Source organism: Grampus griseus (genome assembly GCF_964374135.1).
Source record: "Grampus griseus genome assembly, chromosome: 11".
Lineage (NCBI taxonomy): Eukaryota > Metazoa > Chordata > Mammalia > Artiodactyla > Delphinidae > Grampus > Grampus griseus.
In genome coordinates, this window is record NC_139005.1 from 87,362,352 (window position 1) to 87,385,638 (window position 23,287).

The 23,287-nt window shown below is 39.4% G+C and overlaps 1 protein-coding gene across 5 annotated transcripts in view; it reads left to right on the forward strand.

Moving 5' to 3' along the window:
- Positions 1 to 21,541, forward strand: part of RIC8B (RIC8 guanine nucleotide exchange factor B) — a 120,992-nt gene extending 99,451 nt beyond the window's left edge. For 2 of the 5 annotated variants that reach the window (XM_082665653.1, XM_082665656.1), the window contains 2 exons: positions 3,940 to 4,059; positions 18,108 to 21,541. In XM_082665653.1, the coding sequence (XP_082521779.1) occupies positions 3,940 to 4,059; positions 18,108 to 18,219 (232 nt within the window). In that variant the 3' untranslated portion in view covers positions 18,220 to 21,541. Of the gene's footprint in view, positions 1 to 3,939; positions 4,060 to 6,982; positions 7,067 to 11,174; positions 11,322 to 11,961; positions 12,139 to 18,107 lie in introns of those variants that run through there. The other 3 variants (XR_014297421.1, XM_082665654.1, XM_082665655.1) reach the window with 3 other exon arrangements.
- The last annotated feature ends 1,746 nt before the right edge of the window (positions 21,542 to 23,287 follow it).

Here is a 23,287-nt window from a genome sequence, read left to right on the forward strand (position 1 = left end):
TCCAAGAGTGGAGTCTCTGTTTCCCCCAGTCCTGTTGAAGTCCTGCAATCAAATCCCACTAGCCTTCAGAGTCTGATTCTCTAGGAATTCCTCCTCCTGTTGCCGGACCCCCAGGCTGGGAAGCCTGACGTGGGGCTCAGAACCTTCACTCCAGTGGGTGGACTTCTCTGGTATTAAGTGTTCTCCAGTTTGTGAGTCACCCACCCAGCCGTTATGGGATTTGATTTTATTGTGATTGCATCCCTCCTACCATCTCATTGTGGCTTCTCCTTTGTCTTTGGATGTGGGGTATCTTTTCTGGTGAGTTCCAGGGGCTTCCTGTCTATGATTGTTCAGCAGTTAGTTGTGCTTCCCATGCTCTCACAAGAGGGAGTGAGAGCACGTCCTTCTACTCGACCATCTTGAACCAATCCCCTGATAATGTATCTTTTTCGTTCATCTTATCTGCCTTAGCCTCTGTAGGGACTTGACTTTATAGCCTCTTCGTTAACCAGGGTGCTTTGAGCAAAATTTAATCCACATTTTTTAGAGATAGATGTTAACTTTCATATAGCTCAGGGAACATTTAATAGCTTTTTTTCTTCAGTGAACTAGTAGTACTGTTGATGTTGGCCAAATGTAGCAACATGTTGAAGAGCAAGTCTTAATCCTTTTGTCTCCAGCTGCTGTCATATAACGACCTTATATAATACAAAAGTCTTGGTGACATATCACACATAAGAGTTTGGATACTTGTCACCTAATGGGAAGACATAAAACAGGATTGGAGTGCTGAGAAGATGGGGAGGGGAGCAGAGACAGGGTGGGAAAAATTATGATAAGTATAAAATTATCCAATAAAATATCCACCACAGTTAACAGTTAGTATACTTAAAGTATCTTAGGACTCAGAGTCTTGGAACAAAAAACCAATCCCAGAATTTCAGTGTTAAGATCCTGAAACCTGGAAAGTTAAATCTCAGACTATACTGTTCAAGGTTATAAAGGTGGCAAGTGTTTTTTCAACCAAAAATAGTCTTTTTTTTTTTTTCAAAAGTAGTTTTTTATGAAACCTCACTCTGTTGCTGTGGTGGTGACTATTTGTTTTCTCTTCCTCTGGGTAGAAGCTACATGAGATTGGTTTGAAGTGGGGAGCTGGAGGGGAGACAGTGTCCAAGTCTGCCTCCTGCCCCCAGAACACTGGCATTTTTCCCATAGGAGAGTAGCATGGTTCAGCAACTTGTGTTTGCTGTGGCTTTGTTTACGTTCTTCTGAGTACTGGGGTGGGGGTAGGGGTAGGGGGTGTTTTTTCAAGGAAAAAAGATGAAACCTCAATCCCTGGAGTGATTTTGGGGGGTTGGAATGTTTTACTACATGGGTAAAGGATGGTAAGTTCTTACTCTGTAAGAGTGAATTTCTGGCTGCTGCTTTCATGCTCAGTGAGCAAAGGATTTTGTGACTTTAGTAGCTAATTTCACAGCAAGACATTAAATCATTTTAGCAGCAGTGGACTTGAGGTCAGCTTATGGAAAACAGACATCATTTCCACTAAGCCCTTAAAAGAACCAAGAAAAGAATCAAATATGCCCTGATCCAGGAATGCATGTCCTGACTTTGTGTGCTGTGGTATCCACAATACCACAGAGCTGACCAGTGTGTCCTCCTGACCAATTTTTTCCCTGAGGCACATGATGGGTTGTGCTAATTTCATTATATTCTAAAACAGTGTGTGGGTCTGATTTAAGTCACCCTTCCATTGAGCTTGAGGAGAGAAGCCTTCTCTCAAGAGACAGATGAGCATGGTCTAAATAGTTAATACATCTACCTTCCCTTATACTTTCTTCTAAGGCCTTATTGCCTTTGTCTGCTTGGTAAGTGGTATGTGCCTATAATAAGTACCTTTACTTACTTGTTTATAAGACTATATGTTTTTTTCTAATTTAGCAGGCAGCAGAAGAGAAACCAGTGAAAATATGTCCTGTCGTTATACACCTAAGCAAATAATAGATGAGTGGTGGAATTACATTTTCACTGTGGCATCTGGATACTTCTTAAAAACTCCATAGTTCTCAGAAGCCTCGTCTGGGTCCTCTTTGTTCTTGACTTTTGGTGATGACCCCGTTTGGCATTTTTGTTAATGGCCACCAACTGGACGCCTTTTTCTTTTCTTTTATGAGCACCTGAAAAAAGGGAGAGACTAGTAGCACACAATGAATGTCTCAAGTAGGCACTCTATCCCAGTGGTTCTTAACCTCAAGGTGCATCACAATCACCTGGAAAAAAACCAAAACAGATTTAGTTGGTTTCAGGTGAGGCCTGTCTTTCAAGTTTCTCAAGTGATTCCAATGTATAGCCAAGGCTAAGAATCACTGAGAAGCCTATGGGTTTTCAGACTGTTTCCCCAGAGTTCCTGAAAGTGCCTTAGGGGCTGCCTTAAGAGGAAGCAAGTGAGTGCAGACAAATAGAAGGGATTCTAGGCCTGCACTCTCCTTGGCCATCCCTATCCCCTCTTCTGCCTGAGCACTTCCACTTTCATCTATTTCATAAATCAGCTTTCTATGTAGATTTCATTTGTTAAAATAAAAAGGGTGAGGGGTTCCACTACTTCGAAGGAAAAAGTTTTTTAACCATGGCTATAGACATAGGTCTTATGAAAGAATGGCGAAACAGATGTTTTAGATCCGGTTTTTAAGGATGGTGAGCATTGAGTCCTTCTGTAAGAATCTGTATGTCAGGCAGCCTCTGAGGAATGTAGAAAAATAAATATTTTTTTGTAACAGATTATAGTACCTAGCCCTTGCTCCAAGTGAGAAAAGCCCTGCTCTGTAAAGAAAGTTAACTTGCCCAAGTAAAAGTCTAAAGCAGGGCTGGCAAACTAGCCACCAGATGATGTAATTAATCGTGGTGTCTTGGTTTTGGCCTGCATGATTTTTTTTTTCCCTGTTTAGACTAGCACTGTTCTCCATTTTACCCTAGTCCCCAGTACTCCATGTTATTTATACTTGACCAATTTTGCATATCCTTAAGGCCTGGCCCCTGAAACCATTTGTGTTTGTAGACCCTAGAAAGTAACTTATCAGCGATTTGCCTTTTGCAGGGATATTTCATTTGATCATTAAAAACATACTGTGTGTACGTGGCTGGTACAAAATGCTGTAACCTCTTGTCTGCTTCTCCAGAAAGATGCTTAAGCTATAAATATTTGGCAGCTGTTGAAAGAATTATCTTTTATTTCACCTTGTCAAAAAAAATAATAATAATGTGGCTTTTAATTAAGAAGATAGTTTTGTTTGGTATTAGAACTTCATACAAAGTTTATGGAACGTATTCATCTTAAGTACTTTATTAAATCTATTTCCAGAAAGCTAGATGGTATACCTGTCTTTTGGTAGGCTAGATTTCATTCCTTTTTTTAATCTAGGTCAGATCAAATCTAATTAAAATTGTTCTTTTGCTTTATCTTTTATTATTTAAACACTCATTGCCTTCTGTGGTCTCACTAATGGACTAATTTCCTGAGATTATAAATGGGCATGCTTTCATTTTCAGATTCCAGCCTCTCTGTCATCATTTTTCCAATTTTTTGACATATTTGTTTTATGCTGTATCACAGAATAGATTTCTCCTTCTCTGAAATCATTTGTCCCTTATATAATTAATGAAGAAGCTGTGCATCCAAGGATATTTATCCTAACGGCACCAATCAAATTTCATATTTTTAAAAAGCAGCCATGCCTTTAAAAAAAAGTTGGCAAGTTTGCTATCACCCATTTCCCAAAGCAAATTAGCAGGAAAAGTCAATTAAAAAAAATTCCTATAGCAGTTCTATATCATAAAATTGCTATTGCCAATTTTTTGGCTATTATACTCTTTCTTATTATAACTTACAACTTGGACCAGAAAAGTATAGAAAGAGCATAATTTGAAAACATACAGCATAACTTTTTTTTCTTTTTGTAGCATTAATCTTATCACTGGTCATTTAGAGGAACCAATGCCAAACCCCATAGATGAAATGACAGAAGAACAAAAAGAATATGAAGCCATGAAACTTGTCAACATGCTTGATAAACTTTCCAGGTATTGTATTCCCATCCATTTTTTGCTTGGTTTCTAAAAATGTTCTATTTCTTTGTCTCTCTCACTGAGAGTTACCATAGAACAGCAACTCTGGAAATCCATGTTGATTGGAACAGGATGGCCCAGGCAGCAGTAGTTCAGATCTCTCTTGGCTACCATGGTTCTTCTACATGTGCCGCTTATGGATGTGCATTCTTAAACGTTTAAACTCTCAAAGCTAGGATAGTAACTACCAGGTCATTGTGATATTTAACCAACTAACCTCCCTGTCTTCAAAAAGATGCTGTGAATTAGGTTCAATGATTTTGCTGCTGCTTGTATTTTTTGTTTTAGTCTGTTTTGGTTTTTGTTCCAAATCATGATGCTTTTTTTTTTTTTCTCCCATTTTTGATGTGCAAGTTTGCAGTTCTTTCTTTTTGGATTGCTGCTAAAACCAAGAATTCTAAAATGTCACGCACCCAATAGGAAAAAGTGAAAAGGAATAGCTCAAATGAAGGATTTTCTGAAAGCAGGCACTTGTATTAATTAGGGATTCTAAAAACAATCTCCCCTTCCCTTCTTGCTTCACACCTCCTTCCCCTCCCCAGATAGCCAGTTTTGAAAATAATTAAATATATACTAATAAGCAACTAGTCATCTTGGAGGAGTTATTAGAAAGTATTAATTCCTTTCGTACTTGCCTGAATTGCTCAATTTTCTAGTCGTACATTGAGTCACTGTCTCCTTTAAGCCATCTTGAGTGAGTGCTTCTGTGTGTTGGTGGCAGCTGCCACCGGAAGGTGAATTTCTTCTGGTCATCTCCTTTTTCACAACAGCTATGCAAAGGCTAGTATCCCTCAATCAAGAGGAGTAGCAACTAGAATGGGAAAGCCAGAAAGCCAACCATTAAAGGGAAAGGTGTAATAAAGAAACAAGCAGAGGCTAAGAGCACAGCAGGAGGCTTAGAGTAGAAGTGTTCAAAAATAAGAAGAGGCTGACATGGGGAGTGTGACAAGTTAGGGTATTTAGACCCTTTGCAGAGTCTGAGTTTTCACATGATGCTGGTAATGTGGTGGAAGTTACATAGAAGTAAGTAGCTTCATCATCTACAAAGCTAATATGACTAGAATTTAGTTGACTTCCAGTTAGTCCTTTTAAATTTCCATCATTTTCCCAAGAAGGTTAGAATTTACAGCTCACTATGCTCACAGTCTTCAAAAGACATTGTTATCTGTTTGCATATGACATTCTCCATACCTTTGGATAGAATATACATGTTCCTTCCCTGAATGAATTTACAATAAAAGAGAAGATGCTGATAGGACAAACCTATAGGAGGCAGGGTAAAAGGTTCTGAATGAGTATATAAAAGTAAGATTTGTACTTCCAAAAGGATCTGAGGTAGCTAATGAAACAGTGCTGTAAGTACAGCAGTTGGGATGAGAACCAACAGAGTCCATCTGGTAGAAGCTGGAGGGGGAAATGTTAACAAGGACCTGAGTAGAGCATATTAGTGTGAAGACAGTGAACTAGTTAGGTTGAATAAATTTCATTTCAATAATATGAGTTCTTAAAAGATAACACAGATGCTATCCAACTGGCCCATTTGCCCTAGATGAGTAAACACCCAGCAGATGCCCAGCTCAATCTGAAGGTGATACTGATTTTCACATGTATAAAGCAGAGCAAATATGTCTTGTGTTGGCTTTGATGGTATGAATTTTGCCATTAAAGTTGAAGCTAAGGCAACTTTGAGAATAGTCCTAAATCACAGACTTTTTTCATGACTTGTGGTGGGATTTTTACATTGTCTGCCTTTATGTGCTTTCTAACATTTGCTCTCACTAATAACAATCAGTGACAAAACTGTATGGAGATCAGCAGTGGGCATTCCAAAGCAGGAATGCAAAGAATGAAGCCATTCTTTATGTGTCTTATGTGTTTGTCTTAAGTTTCTTCTCACTTTTCACTGTCATTTTTGGTTTGGTTTTTTGAGGTTAAAAAGATGCCATAAAGCCAAAGTAGACTAAATTCAGTAAATTCAGGGAACATTTATTAAGCAGCTGCTCTGTGCAAGGCACTGTGCTAGGAAGATGAGGGAGATTCAGAGGTGAATGTGGTAGTCCGTATCTTTGGAAATGATTACTTCTTATTACTGTGGGATATGGCTGTAATCTGTTTTAGAATAGAAGGAAGTAATGACAAAATAAGGTCTGTGTTGAACTGTGAGCACCCAGGAGAAGGAGCAGTTCATTCTGTTGGGATAAATCAGGGACTTTCACAGGGAAGGTAGCATTTGTGCTGATCCTTGAAGTTTAAGAGGTATTGAATTGACAAACGGAGAAATGACCATTCATTCTAGGTAGAGGGAAACTTACTCTTGTTAATAAGATAAATCTTTTTTATTCACATACTGCATCTTTCTTCCAAAGAGCTCAGGTTATTTTATCATTATTTGAGTAATATGTTATCAGATTTATCATTGGGGAAAGCAAGGCCCAAAGAATTGCCCCAAACATTTCCAAGCTAATGACTGGTGAAAATCCATTTCCTTTCACAGTTTACAAAACACTTTCACATACATTGTCTTTCTAGCTAAAGTAAGGCTAAGAACTTCATTTTCCAGAACTCAAGACCTTTGCTCTGTCCACTGTGCTACTGTGTCTGTCTGTTAGAGTCAGTGTTTGCCAGAACATTTCCTAATCATCCTCTTCAGCAGTGTGCTATTGGTTAGTTCCTTCAACTGTCACTCCAAGGATGTTCCGCATCCCACCAAGTCTTGCTGTGCCAAGAGTGTACTGTAGCTTTGTCTGATTAACTTTCTTTCCAAAAGTGAAATCATTTTCTCCTGGGCCTGATTTGAAAGGCGTGAGAGTAAAGGATAGGATTGGAGGTGATGTGGCCAATGAATGGACGCTAGACACTTCCTTTTTTCCATCCATAGGAGAGCAGATGTGAACGACCTGCACCAGGATGGTGGTTAGCAACAGTGGCCCGTGCCAAAGCACTTACCAAAGTGATGACTAAGGTTGGTCATGCCAAGTACTGTTACTGAGCCTGGTGTAGGGTACAGATGTTATTTACCACCAAAACTGTAAAACCACCAATGCAAAAATTAAAATGACATTTCCATTTTGCCTCCATGCTGGACATAGCCACTGCCTCAAGTTGCTCACCACCTTAGCAGCTTTATCTCAGCTAGATTTTTAAGGATACTGGAGAGATTAGCACTCAAACATTTTCTTCCCATTGACCACCAACTGACAGTATATTCCAAGTGATTTTTTTTTTTTAGTAAGGATTGTATTTGTGACAGATGTAGGTAAGGGGATTGGCAATGGACCTAGAGGTCTTAAGAGTTTGAGAATAATTTGAACCCCATAAATCCCATCATGTCTAGCTAGTACAGTGCCTTGTACCCTGTGGTTTCCCCAGTGTGTGATGATGAAATAATGTATAAAGCAGATCCCCAAATCGAAGGTTAATGTTTTGCTCAATAAAATAGCCTACATGGTTTAAAGACTTGAAAGTATACTTTTGTCAGTTCCATTTCTTGGCCAGATGTCATAAAATTCAGGTCTGGAAAGGAATTCTATAAGGTACTTTGGCCCACGACTGGCTAATTTAAATATTGGGGTACCTAACTTCTTTAATATAGAATAATTGTAATATTTATCAGACATAAGCATTAAGGCCTGAGGCATAAGATTATAGAAAGCTTCCTTTGACATTTTTTTTTAATGTGAGAACAGAGGTGGAAAAGGGGATGAAATTTGCCTGCCTCTCCACCTCCTCTTTCCTTTTCTGAATTGGAAAAAAAATAAGCCCCTGCAATTTAAGCGGGAGATTAGAACGGGGATTGTATGTGGTTAAGCAAGTCCAGTGTGGCTAAGACAACTGCATTCACCTCAGCTACAGCATACGAGCCTCATGTAGTGACGCGGCCTCCTCCACAAAAGGGGAGAGAGGATTGACTGGCTTAAGCCTAAGCTAACCAAGGGAAATAATATTTCAAGTTTCGACTTTTCTAATCCCCTTTAGTTTCTTAATTGGAACCAGGACTGATTAATCTTCTACTCTACCCTTACCCCATCACTGTTTAACAAGGTACATTGCCTTTATTGCTTATATATTCTATCAAAATCTTCTAAAATTTACATTTATATAAGTAATTGTTTTCCATTTCTTCCTTTTCTTATCTCCTCCTTATCCAATGTATATATTTTGCCAGCCTTTGTGTAGTATTTGGGACATGGCTTTCTTAATAAATGCAAGTATCAAATATAGTAATAGTTCCCCTTTAATCCAAAGGTTATTTTTAAACTTATGGAAGCTGGGACAGGTAATTTATGACTGAAAAGTAATAACTACATAATTTTTTCTTGTAACTAAATTACTTTACTTACAAAAATAACTGTGATTACTCCCACCTTTATGATGAGTTAATCAAGGAAATGCTTTTTAGGTACATTTCAGAAATATGATCCAGTCTTTATAGCATTGTGAGATCTAGTTAGGTACGAAAGTGTCAAGATCTTAATTGTTTACATCAGAAAATCCTTTAGATCTGCACTGTCCAATATGGTAACCACTACCCATATATAACTATGGCTAGTCTGAATTGGGATGTCCTGTAAGTGTTAAATACTCAGACTTTCAAAGACTCAGTACAAAAAGAGAATGTAAAATAAATATCTCAGTTGTTTAATATGGATTTTATATTGAAATAATTTTTGATATATTGGATTAAACATTATTTTAAAATTAATTTTACCTATTTTTTCTATGTGGCTACTGGGACATTTAAGATTACATATATGGCTTACATTATATTTGTATTAGATAGCACTGTTCTACATCATTAAAATACACTGCAGTGTTGCTTAGAAGCTTAATTAAGGGAACTTGGATCCAGTTAAACTAATATACCCTTAAAGTGGTAGGGGAGGATTAACGTGAGAAACTGGCTAGACATCTCTTAGTAGGACGTCATGCAAACTTTGTATTGCCTATCGGTAGTCATTGTCCTTTAACTCTGTAGTAGGAATGCCTACTTGGAGCTCTTGGTTTAAGCACTAGGTGAAATGACTTCTGTTTATTAGAGAAACATCAAATAAGAATAATCTCCATTGTCTATTTGCTCTGAGTCACCCTCCTCCTTTAACTTTTAAGACTTTCTGATTGAGAAGAGCATGTACGAACTTCCATTTCTACTGCTTTATTCAACAGTGTCAGCTGGCATGCTGACCTCTTATTAATATTTATTTTGCTAATTCTGGACAACAGGAAAGAAAGGTTCTGTAGAGAAATTACCAAGAAATAAAGATCACCTTCAGTTAAGGACAAAACTGAGTTTTATTTTTCTAGCACTATCCCTAACCTCTTTCTCTATATTTTCTTAACCATGCTCTTTAATGTGAGGTGGATAGCAAATTTTTAGAAGCTTTGCATGTGATCTTCTAACAGAAATGAGAATAATGAAAGACTAATATTTATATAGTGCTTTAAAGTTTAAAAAGTACTTCCACTGACTGTTAAAACAGCCCTGTGAATTTTAGATAGGGCAAGAGATATTTTATTGAGGAGTAAATGGGACCAATGATGAAGTGACTGAACCAAAATGACATAGTCAGGATTTGGTTCTTAGTCTTCATATTCCAGATCTTATGTTATTTTGAAAAATTACCAACAAACAGCTCTCAGATTTGTCAGTCTGATTATTTTTAATAATACGCTCTAAATTTTAAATAGATGCAAAGCACGAAGACAAAGAGTAAGCATATTTACCTGACAAAAAAATTAAGATTTGGAGGCCATTCATTCCTGCTTTTTCATTCCATAGTTGAGCTTTTCTCAAATATCAAGTCAGGTCCTATGTAGCTTATATCAAAAACAGAAAATAAACAGAAACAACTTCATATGAAGGAAACCAGTAAAACTGCTATGATTCTATGTTAATAAAGTCTTTTAATTATTTTGAAAATAGAATGATTATAGGTATTCTAACAAATTCTTACATTCAGTGTGATCATATCAAGAAAATTAACTTTAGAAAGACTTCCTTATTTACAGGACTGTTGCCTGTTTAGGCAACTCCCAAAGTGGAAGGACATGGTGTAGATAACATGCCATATCCATTTGTCTTGGGATTGATATTTTTATGTTACGTATTTTACCTTCCCAACTGTACCCAATCCCAAAGCATAATGGTGAGGCTGAGGGAAGGATCTCAGAAATGCTTTTGAAAAATGCAGCTTGAAGACCTCGAATTTGGTATAGAAAAGTCACCACACCTCTCCTGCCTACTGGGTTAGTGGCTTAGTGAAAGAACAGTAAAACCAACCAGTCAGCACTAGGAAGCCATTAGATGAAAGATTAACTGAAAGATGAAGGACCAGCAAAGGACACTCTTCCATAGTATATAACTGAACATGTTAACCAGTGCCAAAGGTTGTTTTAATTTCTGTGAGGAAAAAAGCGTTAAAAACACTTAAGAATATCACAAGTTATTGGGAAATCCATTGTACTTCAGTGGATATGGACTGTTTCATTGATGCTGAAATCTTGAAATAAGATGCACTCTCAGACTTGGAATTATAGCAAAGATTACAGAGCTGCTTTCTCCGGGCTCTCACAGGCTCCATTACTGCAGGCACTTTTGGAAAAGCTCTGTTAATTAAAATGCTTTATTTATATACTAATTTTCATCCTATCTTTCAAATGTGAAAGGGAATTAAATATGAAATGGCTAATTTTAAATGCCAGGGTTCTTTTTTTTCCAAGCCAACCTTACATTAAGAACAGGAATCCCTGTGCCAAAGAAATGGTTCCCAATTATCCCATCATGGGTTTTGTTATACATTGTACAGAAGTCAACAAAACAAGTAGGTAACAGGACCTGCCTAAATAGCAGCCACCCTCATTAAAATCAGAGAATTAATCAGGGGGTGATTGGAGGAAGCAATGCTTCATAGGCTCCCCCTTTTTCTTCTTTTCTAATCATAGAACAAAATATGTTACATAAAAGGATCGGAACTATTATGCAGTACTCAATTAGAGGGAGGTGAATAGGTCTCTAACATGCTGTTTTATCAAAAGAGCAGACTGGTGTTTGCATGACTGTTGTTTCATTACAGACCCTGTCATTAATTCCATGTGTCAATACTGCCCTGTAGTACACAGAGCAGACAAGAAAGAAGAGCCCTTGAAAACAAGGGAATGATTTTTGAGTCGTTATCAAGCTAAGTGGCAAGCGGGAAGCTGAAACTCGTATAGGTAAATTCGAAGGGACTCTTGGGAGATCTGCAAGTGGGAAACAAGAATGCATTTTACCAACTGCTTAATTATGTCCTGTTTTTCAACAAGTACACTTGAATTGAATGCTTTGTTTGTATTGCACAAAAACATGTGCTGTGGGCAAGAGTATTCTCTTGTTTCCAGGTCAAGTAAGGTGTTTTATACACATACACATCTGGCCTATTCTATAATGTGCTATTGGGTATGTTAGTATCTGAGCCCCAATATTGCACTGTCATTTCTGGGAGAAAGAGTTATGTAGGAACCAGAAGCCTAAAAAGTGGAACCTTCTCTAAGGTCCTGAGAGGTTACATAAGCCCAGGCATCCCAGAGGACCATACTTACAGGGAAATGGTGGCTCAGGAAAATGTTGAACTATATCTGGGGAAAAAAAAGACAGACTATAAAATTTTAAATATGGTATAAATCCCATAATCTCCCACCCCTAAATCTTTAAGAAAGTACTTTTTGGTTTCCATTAGCAGTCCTAAGGGTTAGGCTGGGGCAAAATAAGGTTTCCTTTCTTGGACGTGCTTTATCTGTGTCCTCGTGCCTGGCCAAGCCCTTAAAGATTATGGTTCCTTATCGTTTAGTAAGATCAAATTTCTAAATGATGTTTCGTTCCAGTTGAACATTCTTGGAGGCTTATCTCTTCCCTGGCCAGATGCCTGATCAGATGAGAAGCCCGCCATGATACTGTCACAGTGCCTAGAATGGGCTCTTTATCCAGTAGACATCACTGTACTTTTTGATGATAACGAGGGCAGTCTTAACTTGTGTTAAGGCCTGTGTATAGCATTGAAGGTAAGTATGAAGGAGTTATTGCTATGTGAATATCTTAATCCTGATGCACATTTCAATATACAGTATCTTCGTTTAACCATGATCTACATATATCTGACACCTAGCCATCCTTTTTAGATGGGACCTTCATAATTTAGGACCAGTAACTCTTCATGAAATGGCCTGTTTATTGAGGGCCATGAATGAATTTAGATCCTTCCTTGTAACATTTGCCATTGCTTTGATTTACTTTCGGAATCATTCTAATCATTTGCTGGTAGTTTTGCAGGAAGGACTTGTGGTCTTGGTGTATGTCAGTGACAATTAGGTAGGATGCTGTGTTTGACTCTTAGATTTAGAAGATCTTGATTAGAAACAAAAGTTTAGCAGTATTGAGTTTTAGTGTCTTAAAAAACCTAGCAGCTTTTTAAGTAGATCAAAATTATTTAGCGGCCTAATATTTAGACTCCTAGAATTAGAATCTTGGGGATCATCTTGTCCAACCCCTTCATTTTATATAGATGGGGAGACTCAAGCCCAGAGAAGGAAATGACTTGCCCAAGGACACCCAGCAAGTCAGTGGAAAATCGGACACTAGAATCTAGACCCACTGATGCCCCATATATAAGCAGCTGAGTCTATACTAATTAGTGGTTGGAAATTCCAGGTTGTATGGTACAAAGAAGGCTTTGACTTCGGGACTGTCAGAATGTCTGATGACACTGACTCATCAGGGAAATAATTGCAGTTAAAATAATATGAGGATGTTTCCTGGCAAATGGTTCTCTACCATTGTCCATTTATGCTATGACCCATGTATTATATTCTTTCAATAAACATTTACTGAGCACCTACTATGCACCCATCCTATACTAGATACTGCAAATCACAGCCAGGTAAGACATGGACTCTGCCCTCAAGTTGCTCACAGTCCAGTAGAGAACGAGAAATCCCTGGAAAGCATTATGCAGAATTTCCTGTAGAATGCTAATACTTTTCCTAACTGTAAATCTTGGTGATGAACGTGAACCTTCTACCCAAAGATCCAGCTTTTCTCTTGGTCAGGGTTTGTTTATTAGGAGTCCCATAAAACACCATACCTTTTCTTTCTGTGAAAATGCAAGATAATACCAACTGCAGCAAAATTGAGTTCATAAACACTTATTGAGGATCTACTATCTGCAAGGCACTGTGCTAGACACATAGGGATATGAAAATGAATAAAGCATAGAACATTTTCTTTTTAATATGTCAAAGGAATATTGTTTTATAGCCTTCAATGTTTGTAATGAGAATTACTTTTTAATAAATATTCTTAAATATGGGACCCTTGAATTAGAAGACAAAAATACCTCTGTACTATAATCCAGACTTGTCAGCCCAGGATTTCAAAGTCTCCATCCAAATCCTCTTTTGTACCCCATATCTGTTTTGAGCTTTCTTTTTCCTTTACCTCTGCCAAGCCAGCCTGCTTGCCAATCCCTGCACACAACTAACTCTTGCTTCTGTGCCTTTGCTTGACTAATCTTCTGCTTCTGGGATGCCTTTCTCCCCATGAATCCATGTCCATCACTGCCATTACAGTCTGGCCCTGAGTCCATCTCCTGCCGGGAGCCTGTGATCAGCATCCCCATCTCCTCCGCGTCCCTCCCACGTGTACATAGCCCATATGACTGGTGGAATAACGGTTCTGTGGTATTCATGAATGCTTCCCATTCTCTGTCCACATCTTGCTGATCTAGATACAACAGATCTTATTAAATGAAACAGTTTAGTATAACCAGGTCATTTATCAGACCTTTTAGGAGTAAGTCTCTATATCAAAGACTTCATTTTGGTATTTGTGGGCTGTTATATGATAGAGAGGAAGATCAGAATCGTTAAGATGGGGGTTTGAAAAGTAAGCCCGGAGTCCATAAGCAAAAAACAGTAACATATCTGTAAGTCATCCTCTCTCCTTCCACTCCCAAACAAACAGTATGAGAAATCACCTTTAAACACATTTCAGATACAGTAAGGGTGTACAGAACTGTCAAGCTAGGGAAAGCAGGGCTCTGCCTGTTAATCATCTCAAGCTTGTTGATCTGCTGTTCTGTAATTCCTTTAATATTGTTTAATGTGTGTGTGTTTTACCTTCTGAACTGACTAAAAGCTTCTTGAGGACAGGGACCATGTCTTTTATTTGCTTCTGCATATTCTTCTCCCACTTATTCCCAAAGAGTACCCTAACAATCTTGTGGAAACCTTCCTTCCATAAACACATAAGGGACAGGAAATGCATCTTGTGGGTTCCAACTACATTTCGGCCATTGCACTATGCACTTTTTATGTAGAATGACCTTTCACCCTCATGACAACTCAGTGAACTGGGTATTCCTATCCCAATTCTACAGATAAGGAAATTGAAGTTCAGAGAGTTCAAGGTCTTACTGCTAGTGAGTGGTAGATCCAGGATTAGAACTTAGGTCTGTCTGATTCCAAAACCTATATATGCCTTTCACTATACCACAATAATGATAACTAATATTTAGGACTCCTTTACAGTTCATAGAGCTCTTTCATCTGCACTATTATTATTGCAATTACTACTACCACTGCTAGTACTATTACCCCTTAAGTCATCACTAGGAAGTAGGTAGTGCTAGTATCATTATCCCCATTTCACAGATGGGAATACAGAGACTCAGAGACTTGCCCAAGATCACACAACTGGTAAGTGGAAGAGCCAGGACTTCAGCCAGACTTCCTGACTCTAGATCTTTTTGTTCTTTCCACTATATCACATTGCTGCCTTAATTTATTTGCACGAATGCATGATTATGTGGCCAGTTACCACTGACACCTCTCCTACAGGAATGTCAGTAAGACCAAGCATCGCATGGAGCCATGTGGAAAAGACAATTCATACCCTCAGAGGAGCTTCTATGTTAGTAGAGGGGTGATACAGAAGACCTAAAAAATAAAGCCTTGAGAAGAATAGTTCACAAATGAGAATTAAAATATGAGCCCCTTTATTCTATAGATGAATTCCCATAATTTGGCCATAAAATTTTTGTAATGTTCTTAATTATTTCTATTATAAAATTGGATTAGGGAGTAGGGGTGAAATCGATGGACTTGATTTGAAAATATTCCTCCTGGGTTTGGATGAGAAAGTGCTAGCTACTTTGTGCAAGCTGGCAGCTAGCTCCAATATCATCCTGTTACCAAAGAAATGCTGGAGTGTTAGGAGTGATGGCATATCCACCCAGCAATTCACTATCTTGGTAGAATTCCTATAGTCTCATCTGCTGATCAGACTTCTACCTACCCAAACCCTTCGACCCCACCCCCACCTTACTGTACCCTCAGTCCACCAGCCCCTTCAGACCTTTGAACTTTCTGATCCCTTAATGTTTCACCCCAGAAGGTGATCCCCTTCTCCTTTGGTATCGATTATTAGTAAACAGTGTCCAGTATCACAGAGTCCTTCAGCACCATCAGAACTAGGAAACTGTTACTGAAGTATAGATATGTATAGTATGTATGCGTGCTGAAGAGAAGTTTCAGTGGAAGCAGATTGTTTTCTGGTTCCTCTAAGCATTTCTCCCTGGTTGTCATGCAGAGCTGTTTGCTGTCCTGAAAGATGTCAGTGTCTGCCCCCCGCCCCCGAGCTGCTGCACCTGCTGTGCTCTTGCCGCAGCGAGCGGGTCGCCACCCACGTGGTCATCGGAGCGAGGCCACAGCCACGCTCTGCTCCTCACCCCCTACATCCACCCTTCCAGCGGACCACAGCTCTGCCCTGGAAGGAAGGCCTTTCCTTCCTACAGCCACAGCCATGATCCAGCTCTCTGTCTCCTCTCATGCCATTACTGTTACAGTGACATCCTCATGGCTCGTCTCCCCGCCGCAGTTTCCCCTATTCCAGTGTGTCTTTTGCACTGCTGCCAGAGATATTTCCCTATAAAGCAAACCTGATAGGGCATTCCTTACAGGCTAAGACTCGAGCTCCTTGCTTTGGCATTCAAGACACCTGACCTCTAGACCCCCAACTACCCTTTTTGCAGCCTTGCCTCCTCCTGCTCCTTCATTGAACCTCGCCACTCCCCAAACACTGGGCCCTGTCCCAGCTTCATGGGAGCTGAGAAAGAAATTGACACAATCCAAAGAGGTCTACAGAAAAAATCACAAGTAGTTGGGACTATACAGAGCCCTCCACACAGACTCCTTTGCCTGAAAAGTTCTGTACTATCTTCGCATGGCATAGGACACCTCGTTGGAGGTGCCGTTCCCACCTTCCCCAGGCAATTTGGTTGATGCTTCATCTCAGGAGCTGTTATTTCTTTTGTTCATGATTCTGTTACAGCATTTACCCCATTATGTTCTAAGTTATTTTTCATGTATATGTTTCACTCACTCCTCAAGGGCAGCAGCTGTGCCTAGTCTTCCTTTTCTTCCCAGTATATGACACAGTTCCTGGCACATAGTCCTTGAACAGCTGAACTCAGAGTGTGTTCCTTCAGTACAGTTATAGCAGTTAATCCAGATGTGTGTGCTGCAAAGAGCACTGGACTGGGATTCAGAGGCCTATGTCCCAGGTCCAACTTTGCCACTAGATATGTGACCTTGGGTAAGTCACTCAGTCTCCTTTATTAAACAAGGGGGTTGGACTAAATGATCTCTAAGGCCCCTTCAACTTTAAGTTCTATGATTCTGACCCCATTTCTTGGATCAGGAAACACATTTCCTACTTTATAATATTTAGCAGCCTCAACCAGTCAACCATCCACATTACTCAAAGAGAGTTTTCAGACTCCCAGCAATAGTCTTCTGGTACCAGCCAGAGCTGCTTGATTAGGTTCCTGTTGACTTATCCAGTGACCACTGAGCTGTTCCTCCCCTTCCCCAGGAAGTTTCTCTGCAGCTATAACACCGTCACACTGCTATGTGGCCGGCCCTTCCGAGGGGAGCCCTTCTGGCCTAAGGGACAACAGCAAGGAAGCAGAGGGAGAGGAGGTTTTATCATTTTCCTTCACTCCAACTCCCACCAGCATTACAACTGCTGCCATGTTGGTTCTTGTTGTAGACATGTTTTTAGGGGGTGATGCCCGTTTCTGTGAGAAGTAAGTTTTAAGCAGTTCATGTGCCTCTTCAAGGCTCCTTTTAAAGTACACTGCTGACTTATTGGGGTGGGAGGAGGACTAGAGTTAGCATCTCAACATGTACATTTGACATAATCTCTATACAATAAATAAGAGCCTATGGAAAGATTAAATAAATCTTTCTTAATGCTTTTTGATTGGCTTAATCAATAATTAATCATCTTTAGATGAGGCTGTAACTTGTGGAGTAGATATAATTGGATTAGCTGAAAAGAGGCAGTTGGGGAGCTTTGAAGAGATTAAAATGGCTGTCAATCCCATAATTAAACTGCCACAAACAAAAGCAATGGTGTTTTTTAAAAAAGAAGAAGAAGAAGAGAGAGAGGAAAGAAAAGGGAGGGAGAAAGTTGGGGAAGGCCAAATGATTTGAAATCAATAAGTACTTACGTATCACTAGAGATTGGAGAGGCAAAAATCAAATGATGATTTATTCCATTAAACGAAATCCATACATATCAAATTAGCCATTAATTATATGCCTGGTCCACTGGAACAGGTGAAATTTTGGCAGCTTCAACTTCACTAAAACAAATCCACAAAAGGAAAAAAATTATTAAAAACAGAAGAGACCAGCTCCTTGTCCTGAGCCCATTTAGACCTTGACTTTTCATACTTTTAATTGGCTTAGTAGGTTTGGCCTGTGTGAATGAAGTCTTTTATCTCCCTCTTTTTCTTTCCATACCTCTTTCATCTTTCCTGTTACAAACACACAGAGAGAGCTTGAGGAAAAATACTTTGGTTTTTAAAGACTTTTCTTTTTTTTAAAGGAAGTGGATTTGGGTGGGGGGAGGGGGTGTGTGTGATGCTGGTGAATACTTTTTTTTTCTTTCTTTTCTCTCTTTTTTCCAGAGAGGAGTTGCTTAAACCAATGGGACTAAAACCTGATGGGACAATAACGCCTTTGGAGGAAGCACTCAACCAGTATTCTGTCATCGAGGAGACCAGCTCTGACACAGACTAAAAGCATCACCTGCTCAACTCTCAGTATTGCTTTTATCAGCATCTTTTCTCTGTAGCTCCAGGGGAATCTTTTCTCTAAAACATTTATGCCCTTGCTTTGGCTAGAAACACATTAACTGGTTTACTCATTGAGAATCCAGCATATTTAAGAAGTGATCCTGTGTTTTGCGATATTGAGGCATTCATACAGAGCTGCAGTTAGACGGAGTTGCAGAGACTAGGAACAGGGAAAAAAAAATTCCATTTTGTCAAGATGGAACTGAAGGACTTCACTCTATAAAGCAGCCCTGGTTGAATCTGGCAGTTCTGTTTGCCAAGATTCTAAAGAAGATTTAGCCGTGTCCTTCCTCTCACTTGTGTGAGCTGCCCTTTCTGAATCTCTCCAGAGACAGAGGCATGTGAGAAGCAGAACAAGCTGCTAAAAAGGGGCTGAGGCAAGTGACTTGTTAGATCAGGACTGAGTGAATGGAAGCCAAGCAGCAGCTGCTCCATAAACATAGCCCCACTCTTCATTTCAATTTTGTATAAATCTATAGAAATGCACACACACGCACACACACACAACAGCCCCAGACTTGCAAACTGATTACATTCAAAAAGTTTGTATGTCAGTTATCTAGAACTTCAGAATACATTTCTCCCTATAAAGTTATAAATGATGGTTTAGTTCTGAGGCAGCTACAAATGCCTATTTATTCCCTAATAACCTGAACACTAGTACCATAGAACTGAACCCCCATCTGTATCACTGCATGGGGAACATGCATTCTGAGGTCTAACATAGGGGTGCCTCCAACCTGGTAGAGGGAATGGGGACCCCCTGGGTACGGGGGGGCCTTTTGAGCCCTCTGCTGAGGGTGGGGGAGTCAGCAGCACCCATTTGTACATATAGGTCACTCATATGTCACATGTTTTAAATTGGGGACTGTGTGTGCTTGTGTGTGTGTCCTGCCTTTCTACCATATGTGATCAGTTTAATGGTAACTTTATTTATTTAAAAAAGAAACACAAATAGTTACTGTTAAACTGATTAAGCCTGTTTATTTTTACTTTTAGAATTGGTCATATGACGAAGTAGAAAATGAATCATGCAAATAGACAGTGGGCCTAGTTAATCAATGGCTAAAGTTGAAAAGGGGTTGGTTTCCTTTTATATATATATATATATGTATGTATATACATATATATATATATACACACATAATGTGCTTAACCACTGCCTTTTAAAACTTTAAATTAAATAAAACATTGGGGTTGATTCAATTTAGCTATCTGTGTGTGTTTCTTTATAGATACGTGGGGTAAACAATCCTATTTCACAGTTTATGCTTTTTTAAAGTGCTTTTACATCTGTTATCTCACTTATAATAAATAGCCTTTCTAAGGATAAAGTACATGAAGTATTAGTGAAAATGTCATTTATCCAGAAGTCACTTCTCTGGCAAAAGTACAAATCAGGAATTCAGTTTTAAAAAGCCTTAGAGCTGCCAAAAGAGATGGCAAAGTTTCTTACAATTTATTTATAGGAGAGATCCTCAAGAATCTCACCTTGTGCCTCTTTACTAAAATTTGCATATACTTCTAACATGTTTAGTTATCTGACTTCCAAGCCCACAAAAAAATGGCAAAGGAGGCGGCTGTTAGATAGAAAGCAGACCTACTGAAAGCAGCAAAAAGCCAACTGAAAACCGGATAGGAACGTGGGGAGAATGAAAACTACTCAAGGCGTCGTAAGTCTGGGACCATCTGTTTCCTGAAGGACATTCTAGTTGACCCAGAAAGTATCTGTACAACAGTATGGCCTATAAACTATTCTCATAACGATGACCTTGTGTTTCTTTTAAAAAATAAGAATACTCTATAAAAAGACTAGGAAGAATACATTTTAGGATTTTTTTATCCAAAATAGTTGGGAGTATAAGTTATGTGTGACCCATGTTTTAACAGTAAATAAAATGAAACTTGGTAATTCATAATTTTAGATTAAATGAAAAAAAGTTTAGAAAAAAGAATTTAAGTATTTTTATTACTTCATTCTACAAATGCATTTTTAAAGTATTTTTATAATTTCTGCAATTAAATAGCTTTGGCATGAGTGTCGGCTTACCTAAATGAAGACATGTTTAATGAAATACCATCTTGCCAGCTTTATGCAGAGTGTTTGAACAGTCCTGTTTAAGTAGCTGTGCTCTTCTGCTTTCAATGAGTTCTGTTTCATTTTGAGTTTCCCCATACTGGGCACTAAGCTTTGTTTTGAAGAGAGAATTTGCAGAGGGAGAAGATGAAAGTGACCTCATCTTGCACACGGAAAAGAGAACTAACATCTGTTGATTGCTTGCTCTGTGCTGGGCTTTTTATGTATCTTATCTTGTGTAAAGTCATCACATCTCATATTAAGAGATCATCTCTGGAAAGCAGAGTAAGTTACCTAACATCACAGAGCAAGTAAAAATCCAACTCTGGCTGGCCTGACCCCCAGCACCTCTCCTTACCCTTCATGCTGCCCACCTGGGTCCATGTTGTGCCCCCTTATGACTCTGGAATGCTGGGAGAGTGGTAATTCTCAGGCCATTTTAAGCAATAACTATTTCAGCAGAACTGGTTTAAAGAACTTATTAAACAGGGAGGTGACCTGAATGAAGTTGAAGTGTGAGTAGGAAACTTGCTCAGTTAGTACTGGATTTCAAATAAGGAAGGACCTGGAATCCTTTAGGTCAGAGATGAGGGCTGCAGGCTCTCCCCCAGCCCCCGTGCCCCAACCACCCTGACCCTCGACATCTACCTGGCTCGGTGGCCTGCAGTGGGGATGGTGAGAATATACTGGCCAACTGCACTCTGCAGGCCCCTGTGTCCACATCCCTCCCAACCTTTAAAACAGGGTATGGAGGAGCGGGTTCTAAAATAAGGCACTTGAGCTGCTGCTTTAGAGTAACAGTCAACAGACACTTGAGGCCCCTTCACACACCGGGTGGTCCTAGCAAGTGCACAGGATGGGTGTTATTGTCCCTCCTTTATAAATGAAGACATAGGCAGAGGCAGTACAAGTACTCAACATCCCCTTACTACCATCAGTCTTGCCGCCTCCCAGTACTAGGTGTCTCTTATATTGACCTCCCTTGCCCTCCCCCCCCATTATAAAAGTAATATATGTTCACTGTGGAAAGTTTGGAGAATACAGGAAATAATAAAGTTAATAATTCACCCCAAAACCCACCACCTGAGATAATCTCTGTTAATGTTTTGGTGTATTTCCGTCCTGTGTTTTTTCTATGCATATATAATTTATTTTACTACAAGATTGGGATCATGCTGTATTTACAGATTTGTACCCTGCTTTCTTCTTTAACATATTGTAAGCATTTTCCCATGTCAATAAATATTATTCAAAAATTAATGGCTATATGATATTCCATTATATAAATTGTGGTAAACACTAGTAATTGCTTACCCAGTATTCTTCTTCCTTGCTAACAGAGGAGACATCATGACCTATCCCTCCTCCCCACAAAAAAGGTGCCCGCTGCCTTCCTGGGAGGCAGCATGAGCCTTGTCAGCACTGAAGAGCAGCAGGAAATGGAATGGCACCAGGAAGAGCAGACTTGTTCTGCCATACACAGTCTAGCAGGAGCTTCGGCAGCACAAATATGACACAGCTAGATTAAGTGACTAGATAATTCTATAATTTTTGTTAAGGAGAGGCGTTTGACAATAGCAAGGGATCTAGATGACTTTAAAAAGTGCATGTGAAGAAAAGAGATGTCAGTCATGTTTACTACTCTGTAATCCAGTTACTGGCATTAATTTTCTTGGAGGTATTCTTCACTGCAATTCCAGAGGTGAAAGAGGGTACACAGGGATGGGGAGAGACATGTTAGTCTTTCAAAAGACGTTAAGGGGACACCTGTCAGAAACTACTGGGTATGTGGCGAGCACAATATGGAGAAGGAACAAATGAATGGTGTTCTAGGAACAAATCATATGGGTGAGGGAGGAAGGAGGGAGAGATTTCTAACAACTGCCATAAATGAGAAGATTCAAGGAAAGGGAGAGGTTTCTAGAGAGGACTTAGGAGGATGTGACTCTGATGCACTCTGCCGAGTCCCTGCACCAAGTCTTCAAGAAGCATCAGAGCAGCCTTTCTTAAAGAAGGGTGGGGAGGTTGAGCCTCAGTTCCTACATCATGCATTGTACATAATGAATTAACTTTCCTGTGCATCTAGAATAGTGTTAGCTACATAGCATCCTCGATGGAGAGAAAAAATAGTCACTCCAGTGCAGAGTTTTGTGGTTCAGGTGAACCCTGGTTGAGAAAGGCTATCTTAAAAGGTCAAAATTATTCTGCAAGGCTTCTACAGTCAGATTTGTGTTTTCTTTTAATGTAACACAGGGAAGATCCTGGGCCCTAGGGCTCCAGCTGTATCCAGGTCTCACGGACCTGTACCTTTTCTGCATTGAACATAACAATTACAGCTGTGTATACTTACTGAGCAATTACTGTGCCAGACACTGTGCTAAGCACTTTGCGTGCACTTTCCAATTGCATCTTCATGACAATCTTATGAGGTAAGTACTATTAGAATAACTCCCACTTTTCAGATGAGAAAACTAAGGCATAAAGATGTTAGGTACTATGTGCAAGGCACACAGCCAATAAGTAGCAAAATTTGAATTCAAACCTGTATGATGTCTTTGTAAATACTATGCTATGTGTTGCTTTTGCGATCAGAAAAATTCAATAAAGTCTGATTTGAGAGAAAAAATTTCAGAAGAGATTGAAATGGGAAAAACAGAATTGGGAAATAACTAACACATTTTTCCTCACTCCATTTCCATATCTCCCCACTACATAGAATCCCGTACTCCTGCTAGTCTCAAAGAAAGGCCCATGCTCACAAGCATACCAATCCACATCAGTGTGTTCAGTAAACATTCACTGGGCATTTACCATGTACCAGGCACTGTTCAAGGTGATTGGGGATACAAACACAACTTGAAAGTCCCTATCCCCAAAGTGCCCGCAGTGTGAGAAGTCCATAACCAAAGCCTGTACAAAGTGCTACAGGATGCCA